The following is a 23573-nucleotide window of genomic DNA, read 5'->3' on the forward strand; positions in this document are numbered from 1 at the left end:
ACCGCAAAACTACCGCCGCAAAACCACCGCCGCAAAACCACCACCGCAAAACCACCACCGCAAAACCACCACCGCACAACCACCACCGCACAACCACCACCGCACAACCACCACCGCACAGCCACCACCGCACAGCCACCACCGCACAGCCACCACCGCACAGCCACCACCGCACAACCACCACCGCACAACCACCACCGCAAAACCACCACCGCAAAACCACCACCGCAAAACCACCACCGCAAAACCACCACCGCAAAACCACCACCGCAAAACCACCACCGCAAAACCACCACCGCAAAACCACCACCGCAAAACCACCACCGCAAAACCACCACCGCAAAACCACCACCGCAAAACCACCACCGCAAAACCACCACCGCACAACCACCACCGCACAACTACCACCGCACAACTACCGCAAAACCACCACCGCACAACTACCACCGCAAAACTACCGCAAAACTACCACCGCAAAACTACCACCGCAAAACTACCACCGCAAAACTACCACCGCAAAACTACCACCGCAAAACTACCACCGCAAAACCACCACCGCACAACCACCACCGCACAACCACCACCGCAAAACCACCACCGCAAAACTACCGCCGCAAAACTACCGCAAAACTACCGCACAAACACCGCAAAACTACCGCACTACCAACGCAAAACTACCACCGCAAAACAACCGCCCAACCACCGCAAAACTACCGCCCAACCACCACAAAACTACCGCCCAACCACCACAAAACTACCGCCCAACCACCACAAAACTACCGCCCAACCACCACAAAACTACCACCGCAAAACTACCGCCGCAAAACTACCGCACAAACACCGCAAAACTACCGCCCAACCACCACAAAACTACCGCCCAACCACCGCAAAACTACCGCACAACCACCACAAACCACCCAAACTACCGCCCAACCACCACAAAACTACCGCCCAACCACCACAAAACTACCGCCCAACCACCACAAAACTACCGCCCAACCACCACAAAACTACCGCCCAACCACCACAAAACTACCGCCCAACCACCACAAAACTACCGCCCAACCACCACAAAACTACCGCCCAACCACCACAAAACTACCGCCCAACCACCACAAAACTACCGCCCAACCACCACAAAACTACCGCCCAACCACCACAAAACTACCGCCCAACCACCACAAAACTACCGCCCAACCACCACAAAACTACCGCCCAACCACCACAAAACTACCGCCCAACCACCACAAAACTACCGCCCAACCACCACAAAACTACCGCCCAACCACCACAAAACTACCGCCCAACCACCACAAAACTACCGCCCAACCACCGCAAAACTACCGCCCAAGCCACCGACAAAACTACCGCCCAACCACCACAAAACTACCGCCCAACCACCACAAAACTACCGCCCAACCACCACAAAACTACCGCCCAACCACCACAAAACTACCGCCCAACCACCGCCCAACCACCACAAAACTACCGCCCAACCACCGCACAACCACCACAAAACTACCGCCCAACCACCACAAAACTACCGCACAACCACCACAAAACTACCGCACAACCGCGGCTGTATCAGATTCAACCCAGATCACAACAATCATAGACATTGAGACTACATGTGACCAACTGGGTACGGACCTCAGTCTACTGCGCGAGCCAAGACTGTGTTAGCCTGCTGAGCTACAGCCAAGGCATTAACTCAGAGAGCTAACGCGAGTCTTCAGGTCTCAGGCAAGGTTACCACCTCAGTTACATAACATCCACCTCCCAAAGAGGCACAGTTGGAATGGAGTGGGGGACTGCTTGAGTTTGTGAACGCTCCGGGGTGGAGTTTGCCCGAGGTACAGATCTAGGATCAGCTTCCCCTCCCCCAATCTTAACCATTAGTGGGGAAAATGCTAAACTGACCCAAGATCAGCGTCTAGGGTCAACTTCACCCTCCTCCGTTTAGGAATCCAGTCATCCCTTGCTGTAGCCGTCTACTGTTCTGAGCTGCAAGATGAGGTACAGGCTATGTGATGAGTTACAGGCTACAGTGACTATGTGGACGTAGATATTCTTTGGCTAGAACAGCCCACAATAAAGAGATAAGAGGCATTGAAGAGGACATCTCAATGGGAGATTGGCTGTTGGGCAAGAGGTGAGACTGGAAAAACCTGACTATTAACTCTCAAAGCTGCGTCACACAAGAGAGGACCTGTGCACAGGTGTGAATTTCACTTACACTCATAGTGGTGATTTTTATGTGAACTCTCACAGGTCAACGTTCCCATGAAAGACTAATTCTAACCAGAGGGAAACCAGTAACAAGACAGCCCCTGTTGAAAAAGCAGGAAAGGTTACAAGCGATTGACCGAGAGGTAGACGGGGAGCAGAGCAGCAGATCCAAGGAAACAAGCAACATCATGCAGATGAAATGGATTGAAGAAACTCTCCTCTCAGCAGTCAAATGAGGCAGATAAGAGACCAACCGGTCTCCGGACTTTAAATTGGGCATTTAGCAGTTCCAGACACGGTAAGGGAATTTTCCATTTCCAAAAAGCGACTGGAGGAGCCATCTTGAGCTACAGAAACACATTGACCCCACGAGTCGCTTCATCGGGTCTGACCCAGTCAGCTGTGCTGCACACTCAACACAGTGTTCTGCACATCTTAACACACAGTATTCATTAAAGACTGCATCCACACAGAGCTGAAAGCACACCGAGTTCCGTGATACAACCTCTTATCTGGACACTGGACTATTCATATGCAAAGAGCCTGGCTTTATACAGGATGCATGAAACTTCCTCAACCCAGAGCACCCAGGACAATAGTTTCCCTCGCCTCTCACCGTCCGCCCGTGATTCAGTGCAGTTTGCAGGGGAAGTGAACTATATGGGAATAGTTCTAGATGTCTGAGAAATTAGACTGCAATGTAACTTCACAAGCCTCTGAAAAGGATCCGGGGGGGGGGGGCATGATATGACTTTTTGATCCAAGTTACTACAGAAATTGTCCGGCCTCTTGTCATAATCAACCAGTATGGTTGCATCACAAGTTCCTTCAGATGTAAACTGTGACGCAAACACAATGGTGTGTAGCATATAGAAATAATGAGTCTGCCAACTGAAACATGTGCATTGTCTAGTGGGCCAGAAGTTTACACAATAGTAAAGAGTCCTAGAGGGTGTTGTGATGCTCTCTGCACTGTAGACTGAGAGGCAGGCCAATGCTCTTTAGCTGGCCTCACACTCCAGTGCACTGTGGGTAATCATGACCAGAGGGGTTCCAGATGGAAGAAGGGAAAGCCCATCTGTCTGTTTGGAATAGGCTGCAGTTTGACTGACACTCTAATCGACCAATAGCTGCAGGGGAGATATTCCTAAACGTTTGCTCTCAGTCAAAACCCATCATTTCCCAGAAGTCACCTCCCTCCTTGATGAAAAAATTGATTGTTAGGAGCTGAATATTGACACACACACACAGCTGTCTTGCCAGGTGGCGCTGTGAACGAAAGGCCCTTGTACAGCACAGCAGTTTACTGTATATCCTGGTTGGAATGAGAATGAAAGGCCCTTGTACAGCACAGCAGTTTACTGTATATCCTGGTTGGAATGAGAATGAAAGGCCCTTGTACAGCACAGCAGCTTACTGTATATCATGGTTGGAATGAGAATGAAATGCCCTTGTACAGCACAGCAGCTTACTGTATATCATGGTTGGAATGAGAACGAAAGGCCCTTGTACAGCACAGCAGTTTACTGTATATCCTGGTTGGAATGAGAACGAAAGGCCCTTGTACAGCACAGCAGCTTACTGTATATCATGGTTGGAATGAGAACGAAAGGCCCTTGTACAGCACAGCAGCTTACTGTATATCATGGTTGGAATGAGAACGAAAGGCCCTTGTACAGCACAGCAGCTTACTGTATATCATGGTTGGAATGAGAATGAAACCAGGAGACTCTTATTGTAAAGGATATCAATCCAGAACCAGTAGAACCAGGTCACGTACATCCAGAACTTGGTTGCCAGGTAGATTCCCAGGGGCAGGGCGCTGTGCATGGAGTGGTCAAAGAAAGACCTGAGGAGGCGGGAGAGAGAGAGAGAGGGGCAATCACTGTTAGAACTCAGCAGTAAAAAACATAAAATCTCACAGTCCACAAAACCCTCAGAGCTACATATCAAAGTCAACCAGATAGAGAAATAAACCCTAACCTGCTGGGATGTCTCAGGTTTAGAGAGAAATAAACCCAGCCCTAACCTGCTGAGATGACTCAGGTTTAGAGAGAAATAAACCCTAACCTGCTGCTATGTCTCAGGTTTAGAGAGAAATAAACCCTAACCTGCTGCTATGTCTCAGGTTTACAGAGAAATAAACCCAGCCCTAACCTGCTGAGATGACTCAGGTTTAGAGAGAAATAAACCCTAACCTGCTGGTCTCAGGTTTACAGAGAAATAAACCCTAACCTGCTGAGATGACTCAGGTTTAGAGAGAAATAAACCCAGCCCTAACCTGCTGAGATGACTCAGGTTTACAGAGAAATAAACCCAGCCCTAACCTGCTGGGATGTCTCAGGTTTACATAGAAATAAACCCAGCCCTAACCTGCTGGGATGTCTCAGGTTTACAGAGAAATAAACCCAGCCCTAACCTGCTGGGATGTCTCAGGTTTACATAGAAATAAACCCAGTCCTAACCTGCTGAGATGACTCAAGTTTAGAGAGAAATAAACCCTAACCTCCTGGGATGTCTCAGGTTTACAGAGTAATAAACCCAGTCCTAACCTGCTGGGATGTCTCAGGTTTACATAGAAATAAACCCAGTCCTAACCTGCTGCTATGTCTCAGGTTTACAGAGAAATAAACCCAGCCCTAACCTGCTGACAGCTCAACAGGGCTACATTGATAGCAACAGATACTGTCAAAGGTGTGTGTGTGTGTGTGTGTGTGTGTGTGAGTGAGACGTACTTGGAGAGGAACTGCACAGTGACCCACACGCCACAGTACATGAGGCCCTTGAGGAGCCAGGAGTCGATGTCCAGGTCAGCGATGAAGCCCACCAGCCAGATCACCAGGAAGGGGGTCCCCAACATGATCTTCTGTCTGAACTCCTGGGAGAGGACCAGAGAGGGAGGGAAGGAGGAAGAGGAGGAGGAGAGGTTAAACAGGAAGGCAGGGATGCACTGTAGACTGTGTCACCTATTTACATAAACGATAGTGTCAAATCTCATTTTATTTGTCACGTGCCGAATACAACAGGTAACTAGTGGGTGACTGGCGTCATAGCTCGGCTGGGTGACTGGCGTCATAGCTCGGCTGGGTGACTGGCGTCATAGCTCGGCTGGGTGACTGGCGTCATAGCTCGGCTGGGTGACTGGCGTCATAGCTCGGCTGGGTGACTGGCGTCATAGCTCGGCTGGGTGACTGGCGTCATAGCTCGGCTGGGTGACTGGCGTCATAGCTCGGCTGGGTGACTGGCGTCATAGCTCGGCTGGGTGACTGGCGTCATAGCTCGGCTGGGTGACTGGCGTCATAGCTCGGCTGGGTGACTGGCGTCATAGCTCGGCTGGGTGACTGGCGTCATAGCTCGGCTGGGTGACTGGCGTCATAGCTCGGCTGGGTGACTGGCGTCATAGCTCGGCTGGGTGACTGGCGTCATAGCTCGGCTGGGTGACTGGCGTCATAGCTCGGCTGGGTGACTGGCGTCATAGCTCGGCTGGGTGACTGGCGTCATAGCTCGGCTGGGTGACTGGCGTCATAGCTCGGCTGGGTGACTGGCGTCATAGCTCGGCTGGGTGACTGGCGTCATAGCTCGGCTGGGTGACTGGCGTCATAGCTCGGCTGGGTGACTGGCGTCATAGCTCGGCTGGGTGACTGGCGTCATAGCTCGGCTGGGTGACTGGCGTCATAGCTCGGCTGGGTGACTGGCGTCATAGCTCGGCTGGGTGACTGGCGTCATAGCTCGGCTGGGTGACTGGCGTCATAGCTCGGCTGGGTGACTGGCGTCATAGCTCGGCTGGGTGACTAGCGTCATAGCTCGGCTGGGTGACTAGCGTCATAGCTCGGCTGGGTGACTAGCGTCATAGCGTGGCTGGGTGACTAGCGTCATAGCGTGGCTGGGTGACTAGCGTCATAGCGTGGCTGGGTGATTAGCGTCATAGCGTGGCTGGGTGATTAGCGTCATAGCGTGGCTGGGTGATTAGCGTCATAGCGTGGCTGGGTGACTAGCGTCATAGCGTGGCTGGGTGACTAGCGTCATAGCGTGGCTGGGTGACTAGCGTCATAGCGTGGCTGGGTGACTAGCGTCATAGCGTGGCTGGGTGACTAGCGTCATAGCGTGGCTGGGTGATTAGCGTCATAGCGTGGCTGGGTGACTAGCGTCATAGCGTGGCTGGGTGACTAGCGTCATAGCGTGGCTGGGTGACTAGCGTCATAGCGTGGCTGGGTGACTAGCGTCATAGCGTGGCTGCGTGACTAGCGTCATAGCGTGGCTGGGTGACTAGCGTCATAGCGTGGCTGCGTGACTAGCGTCATAGCGTGGCCGGGTGGCTAGCGTCATAGCTCGGCTGGGTGACTAGCGTCATAGCGTGGCTGGGTGACTAGTGTCATAGCGTGACAGTAGCTAATGGGGCCTCTCTATGGAGTGCTATCTAAAGATGTACCTTGACAACCTACACAATCCAGTGCGACAGCGTATGAATTTGAAAGACAACAGAAATTCAAAGTCAAGAAGCAAAACTTTGAAAAACACAAGATACAAGCGTAACTAATTGGTGCTATGTGCTCTTCCTGTCCCAACGAGCAGGGGTGGTTAGACCACTTGACTTAGAGAGACTGACTAGGGCTCTGGGGTGAAGTACAGTTCTAGGATCAGCTTCCATTCCCCCAAACCCAACCTTAACTATTAGTGGAGAAAATGCTGATCTGACCCAAGTTCACCGTCTAGGGGCAAATTCACCTTTCATTAGGGTCTTGACACAATCCTCAGGTCTGTCCGTGCAGACAAACAGCTGGATTCCTCAGACTCCAAGAAATCACTACCTTGGATGGGCAATTACTTCAAGACATAGAGGACAGGGAAGGTCTGAATAGAGTGTTAGCTTTGGTCTGTCTGTCTCACGTCAACAACAGGGCAGCAACTAGGCCTGAAGGTGCTCTTTTTAGGGTCTGGGATTGCTGGCCGGAAAGACAGGTGGCGGAAGGCTTTTTAGAGACAGAGTGGGACAATGGTGGCGTTACACATAGCCTTGCATGCTTACGCGAATAAGTGTATGTGTGTGTGTGTCTGAGTGAGTGCGTCAGTCTCCTCCCTGATCTCTACCTTGTCCATCTTCAGCTTCTTCAGGTAGCCAGGACTGTCGTAACCCTTGGCCTGCCGAGCCTCCTGTAAATGGTTGACCATCCACACGTTTTTCCTCTGCTTGGCCAGGTCCAGCGGCGTCTCACCCTGGAAGAATACAAAGGAATACAGCCAGAGGATCACCACGGTAACAACCAGCTAATCACCACGGTAACAATCCAACACAGAGAGAGCCTGATTCAGACAGCTAGGTAGTACCAGATCATAGGACATCTGAGGACACAGAAACAAAGGATGGACACTAAACAGTGGGATAGGAGAAAGGATGGACACTAAACAGTGGGATAGGAGAAAGGATGGACACTAAACAGTGGGATAGGAGAAAGGATGGACACTAAACAGTGGGATAGGAGAAAGGATGGACACTAAACAGTAGGATAGGAGAAAGGATGGACACTAAACACTGGTGGTGATCTGGGTATTCTAATTGGCCACCCTGGATAATAATGCTTCACCTTTCAAGTTCTGTCAAGACAACTATTAAAGGGTAACCAGATACAGGACAACTATTAAAGGGTAACCAGATACAGGACAACTATTAACAGGTAACCAGATACAGGACAACTATTACAGGGTAACCAGATACAGGACAGCTATTAAAGGTAACCAGATACAGGACAGCTATTAAAGGTAACCAGATACAGGACAACTATTAAAGGTAACCAGATACAGGACAACTATTAAAGGGTAACCAGATACAGGACAACTATTAAAGGGTAACCAGATACAGGACAGCTATTAAAGGTAACCAGATACAGGACAGCTATTAAAGGTAACCAGATACAGGACAACTATTAACAGGTAACCAGATACAGGACAACTATTAAAGGGTAACCAGATACAGGACAGCTATTAAAGGTAACCAGATACAGGACAACTATTAACAGTTAACCAGATACAGGACAACTATTAAAGGGTAACCAGATACAGGACAGCTATTAAAGGTAACCAGATACAGGACAGCTATTAAAGGTAACCAGATACAGGACAACTATTAAAGGTAACCAGATACAGGACAACTATTAAAGGGTAACCAGATACAGGACAACTATTAAAGGGTAACCAGATACAGGACAGCTATTAAAGGTAACCAGATACAGGACAGCTATTAAAGGTAACCAGATACAGGACAACTATTAACAGGTAACCAGATACAGGACAACTATTAAAGGGTAACCAGATACAGGACAGCTATTAAAGGTAACCAGATACAGGACAACTATTAACAGGTAACCAGATACAGGACAGCTATTAAAGGTAACCAGATACAGGACAACTATTAACAGGTAACCAGATACAGGACAACTATTAACAGGTAACCAGATACAGGACAGCTATTAACAGGTAACCAGATACAGGACAACTATTAACAGGAAACCAGATACAGGACAGCTATTAAAAGGTAACCAGATACAGGACAGCTATTAAAGGGTAACCAGATACAGGACAGCTATTAAAGGGTAACCAGATACAGGACAGCTATTAAAAGGTAACCAGATACAGGACAACTATTAAAGGGTAACCAGATACAGGACAACTATTAAAGGGTAACCAGATACAGGACAGCTATTAAAGGGTAACCAGATACAGGACAGCTATTAACAGGTAACCAGATACAGGACAGATATTAAAGGGTAACCAGATACAGGACAACTATTAAAGGGTAACCAGATACAGGACAACTATTAAAGGGTAACCAGATACAGGACAACTATTAAAGGGTAACCAGATACAGGACAACTATTAAAGGGTAACCAGATACAGGACAACTATTAAAGGGTAACCAGATACAGGACAACTATTAAAGGGTAACCAGATACAGGACAACTATTAAAGGGTAACCAGATACAGGACAACTATTAAAGGGTAACCAGATACAGGACAACTATTAAAGGGTAACCAGATACAGGACAACTATTAAAGGGTAACCAGATACAGGACAACTATTAAAGGGTAACCAGATACAGGACAGCTATTAAAGGGTAACCAGATACAGGACAACTATTAAAGGGTAACCAGATACAGGACAACTATTAAAAGGTAACCAGATACAGGACAACTATTAAAGGGTAACCAGATACAGGACAGCTATTAAAGGGTAACCAGATACAGGACAACTATTAAAGGGTAACCAGATACAGGACAACTATTAAAGGGTAACCAGATACAGGACAACTATTAAAGGGTAACCAGATACAGGACAACTATTAAAGGATAACCAGATACAGGACAACTATTACAGGGTAACCAGATACAGGACAACTATTAAAGGGTAACCAGATACAGGACAGCTATTAAAGGGTAACCAGATACAGGACAGCTATTAAAGGGTAACCAGATACAGGACAGCTATTAAAGGGTAACCAGATACAGGACAGCTATTAAAGGGTAACCAGATACAGGACAGCTATTAAAGGGTAACCAGATACAGGACAGCTATTAAAGGGTAACCAGATACAGGACAACTATTAAAGGGTAACAAGATACAGGACAACTATTAAAGGGTAACCAGATACAGGACAACTATTAAAGGGTAACCAGATACAGGACAACTATTAAAGGGTAACCAGATACAGGACAGCTATTAAAGGGTAACCAGATACAGGACAGCTATTAAAGGGTAACCAGATACAGGACAGCTATTAAAGGGTAACCAGATACAGGACAGCTATTAAAGGGTAACCAGATACAGGACAGCTATTAAAGGGTAACCAGATACAGGACAGCTATTAAAGGGTAACCAGATACAGGACAGCTATTAAAGGGTAACCAGATACAGGACAACTATTAAAAGGGTAACCAGATACAGGACAACTATTAAAGGGTAACCAGATACAGGACAACTATTAAAGGGTAACCAGATACAGGACAACTATTAAAGGGTAACCAGATACAGGACAACTATTAAAAGGTAACCAGATACAGGACAACTATTAAAGGGTAACCAGATACAGGACAGCTATTAAAGGGTAACCAGATACAGGACAACTATTAAAGGGTAACCAGATACAGGACAACTATTAAAGGGTAACCAGATACAGGACAACTATTAAAGGGTAACCAGATACAGGACAACTATTAAAGGGTAACCAGATACAGGACAACTATTAAAGGGTAACCAGATACAGGACAACTATTACAGGGTAACCAGATACAGGACAACTATTAAAGGGTAACCAGATACAGGACAGCTATTAAAGGGTAACCAGATACAGGACAGCTATTAAAGGGTAACCAGATACAGGACAGCTATTAAAGGGTAACCAGATACAGGACAGCTATTAAAGGGTAACCAGATACAGGACAGCTATTAAAGGGTAACCAGATACAGGACAGCTATTAAAGGGTAACCAGATACAGGACAACTATTAAAGGGTAACAAGATACAGGACAACTATTAAAGGGTAACCAGATACAGGACAACTATTAAAGGGTAACCAGATACAGGACAACTATTAAAGGGTAACCAGATACAGGACAGCTATTAAAGGGTAACCAGATACAGGACAGCTATTAAAGGGTAACCAGATACAGGACAGCTATTAAAGGGTAACCAGATACAGGACAACTATTAAAAGGTAACCAGATACAGGACAACTATTAAAGGGTAACCAGATACAGGACAACTATTAAAGGGTAACCAGATACAGGACAACTATTAAAGGGTAACCAGATACAGGACAACTATTAAAGGGTAAGCAGATACAGGACAACTATTAAAGGTAACCAGATACAGGACAACTATTAAAGGGTAACCAGATACAGGACAACTATTAACAGGTAACCAGATACAGGACAGCTATTAAAGGGTAACCAGATACAGGACAACTATTAAAGGGTAACCAGATACAGGACAACTATTAAAGGGTAACCAGATACAGGACAACTATTAACAGGTAACCAGATACAGGACAACTATTAAAGGTAACCAGATACAGGACAACTATTAAAGGGTAACCAGATACAGGACAACTATTAACAGGTAACCAGATACAGGACAACTATTAACAGGTAACCAGATACAGGACAACTATTAACAGGTAACCAGATACAGGACAGCTATTAAAGGGTAACCAGATACAGGACAACTATTAAAGGAAACCAGATACAGGACAGCTATTAAAGGGTAACCAGATACAGGACAACTATTAAAGGGTAACCAGATACAGGACAACTATTAAAGGGTAACCAGATACAGGACAGCTATTAAAGGGTAACCAGATACAGGACAACTATTAAAGGGTAACCAGATACAGGACAACTATTAAAGGGTAACCAGATACAGGACAGCTATTAAAGGGTAACCAGATACAGGACAGCTATTAAAAGGGTAACCAGATACAGGACAGCTATTAAAAGGTAACCAGATACAGGACAGCTATTAAAAGGTAACCAGATACAGGACAGCTATTAAAAGGTAACCAGATACAGGACAACTATTAAAGGGTAACCAGATACAGGACAACTATTAAAGGGTAACCAGATACAGGACAACTATTAAAAGGTAACCAGATACAGGACAACTATTAAAGGGTAACCAGATACAGGACAGCTATTAAAGGGTAACCAGATACAGGACAACTATTAAAGGGTAACCAGATACAGGACAACTATTAAAGGGTAACCAGATACAGGACAACTATTAAAGGGTAACCAGATACAGGACAACTATTAAAGGATAACCAGATACAGGACAACTATTACAGGGTAACCAGATACAGGACAACTATTAAAGGGTAACCAGATACAGGACAGCTATTAAAGGGTAACCAGATACAGGACAGCTATTAAAGGGTAACCAGATACAGGACAGCTATTAAAGGGTAACCAGATACAGGACAACTATTAAAGGGTAACCAGATACAGGACAGCTATTAAAGGGTAACCAGATACAGGACAGCTATTAAAGGGTAACCAGATACAGGACAGCTATTAAAGGGTAACCAGATACAGGACAACTATTAAAAGGTAACCAGATACAGGACAACTATTAAAGGGTAACCAGATACAGGACAACTATTAAAGGGTAACCAGATACAGGACAACTATTAAAGGGTAACCAGATACAGGACAACTATTAAAGGGTAAGCAGATACAGGACAACTATTAAAGGTAACCAGATACAGGACAACTATTAAAGGGTAACCAGATACAGGACAACTATTAACAGGTAACCAGATACAGGACAGCTATTAAAGGGTAACCAGATACAGGACAACTATTAAAGGGTAACCAGATACAGGACAACTATTAAAGGGTAACCAGATACAGGACAACTATTAACAGGTAACCAGATACAGGACAACTATTAAAGGTAACCAGATACAGGACAACTATTAAAGGGTAACCAGATACAGGACAACTATTAACAGGTAACCAGATACAGGACAACTATTAACAGGTAACCAGATACAGGACAACTATTAACAGGTAACCAGATACAGGACAGCTATTAAAGGGTAACCAGATACAGGACAACTATTAAAGGAAACCAGATACAGGACAGCTATTAAAGGGTAACCAGATACAGGACAACTATTAAAGGGTAACCAGATACAGGACAACTATTAAAGGGTAACCAGATACAGGACAGCTATTAAAGGGTAACCAGATACAGGACAACTATTAAAGGGTAACCAGATACAGGACAACTATTAAAGGGTAACCAGATACAGGACAGCTATTAAAGGGTAACCAGATACAGGACAGCTATTAAAAGGGTAACCAGATACAGGACAGCTATTAAAAGGTAACCAGATACAGGACAGCTATTAAAAGGTAACCAGATACAGGACAGCTATTAAAAGGTAACCAGATACAGGACAACTATTAAAGGGTAACCAGATACAGGACAACTATTAAAGGGTAACCAGATACAGGACAACTATTAAAAGGTAACCAGATACAGGACAACTATTAAAGGGTAACCAGATACAGGACAGCTATTAAAGGGTAACCAGATACAGGACAACTATTAAAGGGTAACCAGATACAGGACAACTATTAAAGGGTAACCAGATACAGGACAACTATTAAAGGGTAACCAGATACAGGACAACTATTAAAGGATAACCAGATACAGGACAACTATTACAGGGTAACCAGATACAGGACAACTATTAAAGGGTAACCAGATACAGGACAGCTATTAAAGGGTAACCAGATACAGGACAGCTATTAAAGGGTAACCAGATACAGGACAGCTATTAAAGGGTAACCAGATACAGGACAGCTATTAAAGGGTAACCAGATACAGGACAGCTATTAAAGGGTAACCAGATACAGGACAGCTATTAAAGGGTAACCAGATACAGGACAACTATTAAAGGGTAACAAGATACAGGACAACTATTAAAGGGTAACCAGATACAGGACAACTATTAAAGGGTAACCAGATACAGGACAACTATTAAAGGGTAACCAGATACAGGACAGCTATTAAAGGGTAACCAGATACAGGACAGCTATTAAAGGGTAACCAGATACAGGACAGCTATTAAAGGGTAACCAGATACAGGACAGCTATTAAAGGGTAACCAGATACAGGACAGCTATTAAAGGGTAACCAGATACAGGACAGCTATTAAAGGGTAACCAGATACAGGACAGCTATTAAAGGGTAACCAGATACAGGACAACTATTAAAAGGGTAACCAGATACAGGACAACTATTAAAGGGTAACCAGATACAGGACAACTATTAAAGGGTAACCAGATACAGGACAACTATTAAAGGGTAACCAGATACAGGACAACTATTAAAAGGTAACCAGATACAGGACAACTATTAAAGGGTAACCAGATACAGGACAGCTATTAAAGGGTAACCAGATACAGGACAACTATTAAAGGGTAACCAGATACAGGACAACTATTAAAGGGTAACCAGATACAGGACAACTATTAAAGGGTAACCAGATACAGGACAACTATTAAAGGGTAACCAGATACAGGACAACTATTAAAGGGTAACCAGATACAGGACAACTATTACAGGGTAACCAGATACAGGACAACTATTAAAGGGTAACCAGATACAGGACAGCTATTAAAGGGTAACCAGATACAGGACAGCTATTAAAGGGTAACCAGATACAGGACAGCTATTAAAGGGTAACCAGATACAGGACAGCTATTAAAGGGTAACCAGATACAGGACAGCTATTAAAGGGTAACCAGATACAGGACAGCTATTAAAGGGTAACCAGATACAGGACAACTATTAAAGGGTAACAAGATACAGGACAACTATTAAAGGGTAACCAGATACAGGACAACTATTAAAGGGTAACCAGATACAGGACAACTATTAAAGGGTAACCAGATACAGGACAGCTATTAAAGGGTAACCAGATACAGGACAGCTATTAAAGGGTAACCAGATACAGGACAGCTATTAAAGGGTAACCAGATACAGGACAACTATTAAAAGGTAACCAGATACAGGACAACTATTAAAGGGTAACCAGATACAGGACAACTATTAAAGGGTAACCAGATACAGGACAACTATTAAAGGGTAACCAGATACAGGACAACTATTAAAGGGTAAGCAGATACAGGACAACTATTAAAGGTAACCAGATACAGGACAACTATTAAAGGGTAACCAGATACAGGACAACTATTAACAGGTAACCAGATACAGGACAGCTATTAAAGGGTAACCAGATACAGGACAACTATTAAAGGGTAACCAGATACAGGACAACTATTAACGGGTAACCAGATACAGGACAACTATTAAAGGGTAACCAGATACAGGACAACTATTAAAGGGTAACCAGATACAGGACAACTATTAAAGGGTAACCAGATACAGGACAGCTATTAACAGGTAACCAGATACAGGACAACTATTAAAGGGTAACCAGATACAGGACAACTATTAAAGGGTAACCAGATACAGGACAACTATTAACAGGTAACCAGATACAGGACAACTATTAAAGGTAACCAGATACAGGACAACTATTAAAGGGTAACCAGATACAGGACAACTATTAAAGGGTAACCAGATACAGGACAACTATTAACAGGTAACCAGATACAGGACAACTATTAACAGGTAACCAGATACAGGACAGCTATTAAAGGGTAACCAGATACAGGACAACTATTAAAGGAAACCAGATACAGGACAGCTATTAAAGGGTAACCAGATACAGGACAACTATTAAAGGGTAACCAGATACAGGACAACTATTAACAGGTAACCAGATACAGGACAACTATTAAAGGTAACCAGATACAGGACAACTATTAAAGGGTAACCAGATACAGGACAACTATTAACAGGTAACCAGATACAGGACAACTATTAACAGGTAACCAGATACAGGACAACTATTAACAGGTAACCAGATACAGGACAGCTATTAAAGGGTAACCAGATACAGGACAACTATTAAAGGAAACCAGATACAGGACAGCTATTAAAGGGTAACCAGATACAGGACAACTATTAAAGGGTAACCAGATACAGGACAACTATTAAAGGGTAACCAGATACAGGACAGCTATTAAAGGGTAACCAGATACAGGACAACTATTAAAGGGTAACCAGATACAGGACAACTATTAAAGGGTAACCAGATACAGGACAGCTATTAAAGGGTAACCAGATACAGGACAGCTATTAAAAGGGTAACCAGATACAGGACAGCTATTAAAAGGTAACCAGATACAGGACAGCTATTAAAAGGTAACCAGATACAGGACAGCTATTAAAAGGTAACCAGATACAGGACAACTATTAAAAGGTAACCAGATACAGGACAACTATTAAAAGGTAACCAGATACAGGACAACTATTAAAGGGTAACCAGATACAGGACAACTATTAAAGGGTAACCAGATACAGGACAGCTATTAAAGGGTAACCAGATACAGGACAACTATTAAAGGGTAACCAGATACAGGACAACTATTAAAGGGTAACCAGATACAGGACAACTATTAAAGGGTAACCAGATACAGGACAACTATTAACAGGTAACCAGATACAGGACAGCTATTAACAGGTAACCAGATACAGGACAACTATTAACAGGAAACCAGATACAGGACAGCTATTAAAAGGTAACCAGATACAGGACAGCTATTAAAGGGTAACCAGATACAGGACAGCTATTAAAGGGTAACCAGATACAGGACAACTATTAAAGGGTAACCAGATACAGGACAACTATTAAAGGGTAACCAGATACAGGACAACTATTAAAGGGTAACCAGATACAGGACAACTATTAACAGGTAACCAGATACAGGACAACTATTAACAGGTAACCAGATACAGGACAACTATTAAAGGAAACCAGATACAGGACAGCTATTAAAGGGTAACCAGATACAGGACAGCTATTAAAGGGTAACCAGATACAGGACAACTATTAAAGGGTAACCAGATACAGGACAACTATTAAAGGGTAACCAGATACAGGACAGCTATTAAAGGGTAACCAGATACAGGACAACTATTAAAGGGTAACCAGATACAGGACAACTATTAAAGGGTAACCAGATACAGGACAGCTATTAAAGGGTAACCAGATACAGGACAGCTATTAAAAGGGTAACCAGATACAGGACAGCTATTAAAAGGTAACCAGATACAGGACAGCTATTAAAAGGTAACCAGATACAGGACAGCTTTTAAAAGGTAACCAGATACAGGACAACTATTAAAAGGTAACCAGATACAGGACAACTATTAAAAGGTAACCAGATACAGGACAACTATTAAAGGGTAACCAGATACAGGACAACTATTAAAGGGTAACCAGATACAGGACAGCTATTAAAGGGTAACCAGATACAGGACAACTATTAAAGGGTAACCAGATACAGGACAACTATTAAAGGGTAACCAGATACAGGACAACTATTAAAGGGTAACCAGATACAGGACAACTATTAAAGGGTAACCAGATACAGGACAACTATTAAAGGGTAACCAGATACAGGACAACTATTAAAGGGTAACCAGATACAGGACAACTATTAAAGGGTAACCAGATACAGGACAACTATTAAAGGGTAACCAGATACAGGACAACTATTAACAGGTAACCAGATACAGGACAGCTATTAACAGGTAACCAGATACAGGACAACTATTAACAGGAAACCAGATACAGGACAGCTATTAAAAGGTAACCAGATACAGGACAGCTATTAAAGGGTAACCAGATACAGGACAGCTATTAAAGGGTAACCAGATACAGGACAGCTATTAAAGGGTAACCAGATACAGGACAACTATTAAAGGGTAACCAGATACAGGACAACTATTAAAAGGTAACCAGATACAGGACAACTATTAAAGGGTAACCAGATACAGGACAGCTATTAAAGGGTAACCAGATACAGGACAACTATTAAAGGGTAACCAGATACAGGACAGCTATTAAAGGGTAACCAGATACAGGACAGCTATTAAAGGGTAACCAGATACAGGACAACTATTAAAGGGTAACCAGATACAGGACAACTATTAAAAGGTAACCAGATACAGGACAACTATTAAAGGGTAACCAGATACAGGACAGCTATTAAAGGGTAACCAGATACAGGACAACTATTAAAGGGTAACCAGATACAGGACAACTATTAAAGGGTAACCAGATACAGGACAACTATTAAAGGGTAACCAGATACAGGACAACTATTAAAGGGTAACCAGATACAGGACAACTATTAAAGGGTAACCAGATACAGGACAACTATTACAGGGTAACCAGATACAGGACAACTATTAAAGGGTAACCAGATACAGGACAGCTATTAAAGGGTAACCAGATACAGGACAGCTATTAAAGGGTAACCAGATACAGGACAGCTATTAAAGGGTAACCAGATACAGGACAGCTATTAAAGGGTAACCAGATACAGGACAGCTATTAAAGGGTAACCAGATACAGGACAGCTATTAAAGGGTAACCAGATACAGGACAACTATTAAAGGGTAACAAGATACAGGACAACTATTAAAGGGTAACCAGATACAGGACAACTATTAAAGGGTAACCAGATACAGGACAACTATTAAAGGGTAACCAGATACAGGACAGCTATTAAAGGGTAACCAGATACAGGACAGCTATTAAAGGGTAACCAGATACAGGACAGCTATTAAAGGGTAACCAGATACAGGACAGCTATTAAAGGGTAACCAGATACAGGACAACTATTAAAAGGTAACCAGATACAGGACAACTATTAAAGGGTAACCAGATACAGGACAACTATTAAAGGGTAACCAGATACAGGACAACTATTAAAGGGTAACCAGATACAGGACAACTATTAAAGGGTAAGCAGATACAGGACAACTATTAAAGGGTAACCAGATACAGGACAACTATTAAAGGTAACCAGATACAGGACAACTATTAACAGGTAACCAGATACAGGACAGCTATTAAAGGGTAACCAGATACAGGACAACTATTAAAGGGTAACCAGATACAGGACAACTATTAACGGGTAACCAGATACAGGACAACTATTAAAGGGTAACCAGATACAGGACAACTATTAACAGGTAACCAGATACAGGACAGCTATTAAAGGGTAACCAGATACAGGACAACTATTAAAGGGTAACCAGATACAGGACAACTATTAACGGGTAACCAGATACAGGACAACTATTAAAGGGTAACCAGATACAGGACAACTATTAAAGGGTAACCAGATACAGGACAACTATTAAAGGGTAACCAGATACAGGACAGCTATTAACAGGTAACCAGATACAGGACAACTATTAAAGGGTAACCAGATACAGGACAACTATTAAAGGGTAACCAGATACAGGACAACTATTAACAGGTAACCAGATACAGGACAACTATTAAAGGTAACCAGATACAGGACAACTATTAAAGGGTAACCAGATACAGGACAACTATTAAAGGGTAACCAGATACAGGACAACTATTAACAGGTAACCAGATACAGGACAACTATTAACAGGTAACCAGATACAGGACAGCTATTAAAGGGTAACCAGATACAGGACAACTATTAAAGGAAACCAGATACAGGACAGCTATTAAAGGGTAACCAGATACAGGACAACTATTAAAGGGTAACCAGATACAGGACAACTATTAAAGGGTAACCAGATACAGGACAGCTATTAAAGGGTAACCAGATACAGGACAACTATTAAAGGGTAACCAGATACAGGACAACTATTAAAGGGTAACCAGATACAGGACAGCTATTAAAGGGTAACCAGATACAGGACAGCTATTAAAAGGGTAACCAGATACAGGACAGCTATTAAAAGGTAACCAGATACAGGACAGCTATTAAAAGGTAACCAGATACAGGACAGCTATTAAAAGGTAACCAGATACAGGACAACTATTAAAGGGTAACCAGATACAGGACAACTATTAAAGGGTAACCAGATACAGGACAACTATTAAAGGGTAACCAGATACAGGACAACTATTAAAGGGTAACCAGATACAGGACAACTATTAAAGGGTAACCAGATACAGGACAACTATTAACAGGTAACCAGATACAGGACAGCTATTAAAGGGTAACCAGATACAGGACAACTATTAAAGGTAACCAGATACAGGACAGCTATTAAAAGGGTAACCAGATACAGGACAGCTATTAAAGGTAACCAGATACAGGACAGCTATTAAAGGGTAACCAGATACAGGACAGCTATTAAAAGGGTAACCAGATACAGGACAACTATTAAAGGGTAACCAGATACAGGACAGTTATAAAAGTGTAACCAGATACAGGACAGTTATAAAAGTGTAACCAGATACAGGACAGTTATAAAAGTGTAACCAGATACAGGACAACTATTAAAGGGTAACCAGATACAGGACAACTATTAACAGGTAACCAGATACAGGACAACTATTAAAGGTAACCAGATACAGGACAGCTATTAAAGGGTAACCAGATACAGGACAGTTATAAAAGTGTAACCAGATACAGGACAACTATTAAAGGGTAACCAGATACAGGACAGCTATTAAAGGGTAACCAGATACAGGACAACTATTAAAGGTAACCAGATACAGGACAGCTATTAAAAGGGTAACCAGATACAGGACAACTATTAACAGGTAACCAGATACAGGACAGCTATTAAAGGGTAACCAGATACAGGACAACTATTAACAGGTAACCAGATACAGGACAGCTATTAACAGGTAACCAGATACAGAACAGCTATTAACAGGTAACCAGATACAGGACAGCTATTAAAGGAAACCAGATACAGGACAGCTATTAAAGGAAACCAGATACAAGCATGTGCTACAGGTCAGAGGTTAGTAGGAGATATTTGGGCCTTCAGTAACATACCTTGGCTCTGGAGTGACATTTCTCAGTAGGTACAGATCTAGGATCAGCTTCTCCTCCCTCAATCCTAGACTTAACAATTAGGGGGGAGATACAAAGCTGGCCCAAGATCAGCTGCACAGCCCCCTCACCTTGATGTTCTGTGCGTCCACATTGGAGTTGGAGTCCAGCAGCAGGGTGATGACTGTGGTGTTGCCGGCCAGCACGGCCCAGTGCAGAGCCGTGTTTTTGTGGTACTTGTCACCCAGGTTGACCGACACGTTGAAGGTCAGCAGTAGCCGAGTGGGGTCCACGCTGTTAGGACGGGACAAAGTTCAAAATTCATGTGCAAAGCCTTTATGGTTTATTTATGAGAGTCACCGGGTCATAGTTCAATGTGCTCTAATTAACGACACAGTTGAAGTTTAGTGGCTATTTAAGTATTAGCCCACTGCACATTCTTCTTTGTGCTTTTAGTATCAGTCTCTTATCTGTCTATTATCCATTTCTAAATGTTGAGCATCTAGATGGGCATTCCATTTCTAAATGTTGCGTATCTAGATGGGCATTCCATTTCGAAATGTTGAGCATCTAGATGGGCATTCCATTTCTAAACGTTGCGTATCTAGATGGGCATTCCATTTCTAAATGTTGCGTATCTAGATGGGCATTCCATTTCTAAATGTTGAGCATCTAGATGGGCATTCCATTTCTAAATGTTGAGCATCTAGATGGGCATTCCATTTCTAAATGTTGCGTATCTAGATGGGCATTCCATTTCTAAATGTTGCGTATCTAGATGGGCATTCCATTTCTAAATGTTGCGTATCTAGATGGGCATTCCATTTCTAAATGTTGAGCATCTAGATGGGCATTCCATTTCTAAATGTTGTGTATCTAGATGGGCATTCCATTTCTAAATGGGCATGGATTTCAGTTTGTGTGACTGCTGTGTGTGTTTAAATTAACTTGTTGTATCAGGGCTAGATGGGGTAAGGCTAGGACGTATGTAGGATATGGGTGAACGCATGGCACACACAGAGACACACACCTGTGTGTCCTGTAAGCTGCCCACATCAAGGGAGTCATTCCATTCTGATCCATCATGTCCACATCCTATAGGAGAGGGAGAAAGAGCACATGGTCACAAACCCCCAATAAACAGAGAGAAGACCGACACTGTGCATCTTTGAAGATGTTTGAGCTACTGAACAGATCCAGGAAAAACCTGGCAGGGCTGACAATGTGGAATGCAGGTGTCGAAAACTAATGAAACAACACCCCCTGGTGGTGGAAAACTAATGACAACGCCCCCAGGTGGTGGGAAACTAATTAACCCCCCCCCCCCTGATGGAAAACGAATGAAACAACGCCCCCTGGTGGTGGGAAACTAATTAACCCCCCCCCCCCCCCCCCCCTGATGGAAAACGAATGAAACAACGCCCCCTGGTGGTGGGAAACTAATTAACCCCCCCCCCCTGATGGAAAACGAATGAAACAACGCCCCCAGGTGGTGGGAAACTAATTAACCCCCCCCCCCCCTGATGGAAAACGAATGAAACAACGCCCCCTGGTGGTGGAAAACGAATAAAACAACGCCCCCTGGTGGCCGACAACAACTCCTGTACTTTGAATAAGCGAGAAAAGCTTTAAAATAAAAAACTGTTTCAGTTCTGGTGCGATCAGAATAAATATAACACACGGGTGACGTCACAGTAAATCTAATGGACGCACGCTGCCTAACCCCTAATCTTGTGGAGATCTGAGAGGATTTCAGAGGTTTAAGAAATATGGTAATATCTCCACAATGCCCTCTAATAGGCTAAGCAGAATTTTCACAATATTGCTTACACCTATCAAAGCCTCTCAGATCTACACAAGTACACAGGAAGTAGGGGTTAGGGGCTAATTTGCAATTGGGTCGTACCTGTCCCTTGGCGATGAGGTAGGCCACGATGGAGGTGTGTCCGAACTGGGCAGCCAGGTGGACACAGCTGCAGCCCTCTCCGTCGATGAGCGAGGGGTCGGACCCATACTTCAGCAGCTGCACCACCATGGAGAGGTGGCCCTGTCTGTGGACACACACAACATGATTATGTTGATGAGCACAAGAACTAACTGGTATTGCATGATATTAGCATTTAGACATGTTTCTGGATTTGGTTTTGTTTAAAGGATCAATCTAACTTTCATCTGCAGCACAGAAGAAACTAGCCAACCCCCCTTAATAACACCCCATTATTAACAGCAGGAATGGACATGACAGACTGCACCAATAATAACTAAATGTAAAGTCTCTGGGGGTTTTGTAGATAGGAAATGGTTTGAATCCCCGAGCTGACTAGGTGAAGTCTGTCGATGTGCCCTTGAGCAAGGCACCCTAAATGCTCCTGTAAGTCGCTCTGGATAAGAGTGTCTGCTAAATGACTACAATATAATATAAATGAAACGTAGATATCACATCCAATTGAGAGATTGTTTAATAAGAAGATTGATGCACTAGATACTTAACCAAACACAATCCTCAACAACATTGTAATTAAGTCCTTATATTCACAATACTAAACATAAACCGCATATAGAAGTGTCAGTGTCAGACAGATGGGCTCAGCTCCTATCTACTGTGAAAGGTCACTAACAGGGAGGGGAGGGCTGCTGACAAAGCCGTGAGGCCTGGCTAGGTATGGGGCCCCCGGCTAGGAATGGCGGCCCCCTGCTGATCATATGAATAATGCAGTAGAGAGCTCTCTGACAGGGTGAGGAGGGCAGGCAGTACTGGGACTTCATACAACCCTGAAGGTCTCGTGTGACTCGGGGGGGAAAAGGACTCTAGCAGAAACGCGCCCTATGACCCCGACACAGGGGAAAGGAGAGTCCACTGGAAACAACAC

The 23573-nt window shown here is 43.8% G+C and overlaps 1 protein-coding gene across 1 annotated transcript in view; it reads right to left on the bottom strand.

Moving 5' to 3' along the window:
• Positions 1-3831: 3831 nt before the first annotated feature.
• Positions 3832-23573, bottom strand: part of LOC129864960 (palmitoyltransferase ZDHHC17-like) — a 46222-nt gene continuing 26480 nt past the window's right edge. The window contains exons 6-11 of the mRNA XM_055937304.1: positions 22610-22754; positions 21734-21798; positions 20835-20997; positions 7318-7443; positions 4965-5107; positions 3832-4078 (exon numbers count right to left, since the gene is read on the bottom strand). Of these exons, the coding sequence (XP_055793279.1) occupies positions 3928-4078; positions 4965-5107; positions 7318-7443; positions 20835-20997; positions 21734-21798; positions 22610-22754 (793 nt within the window). The 3' untranslated portion in view covers positions 3832-3927. The remainder of the gene's footprint in view (positions 4079-4964; positions 5108-7317; positions 7444-20834; positions 20998-21733; positions 21799-22609; positions 22755-23573) is intronic.

Source organism: Salvelinus fontinalis, chromosome 11 (genome assembly GCF_029448725.1).
Source record: "Salvelinus fontinalis isolate EN_2023a chromosome 11, ASM2944872v1, whole genome shotgun sequence".
NCBI lineage: Eukaryota > Metazoa > Chordata > Actinopteri > Salmoniformes > Salmonidae > Salvelinus > Salvelinus fontinalis.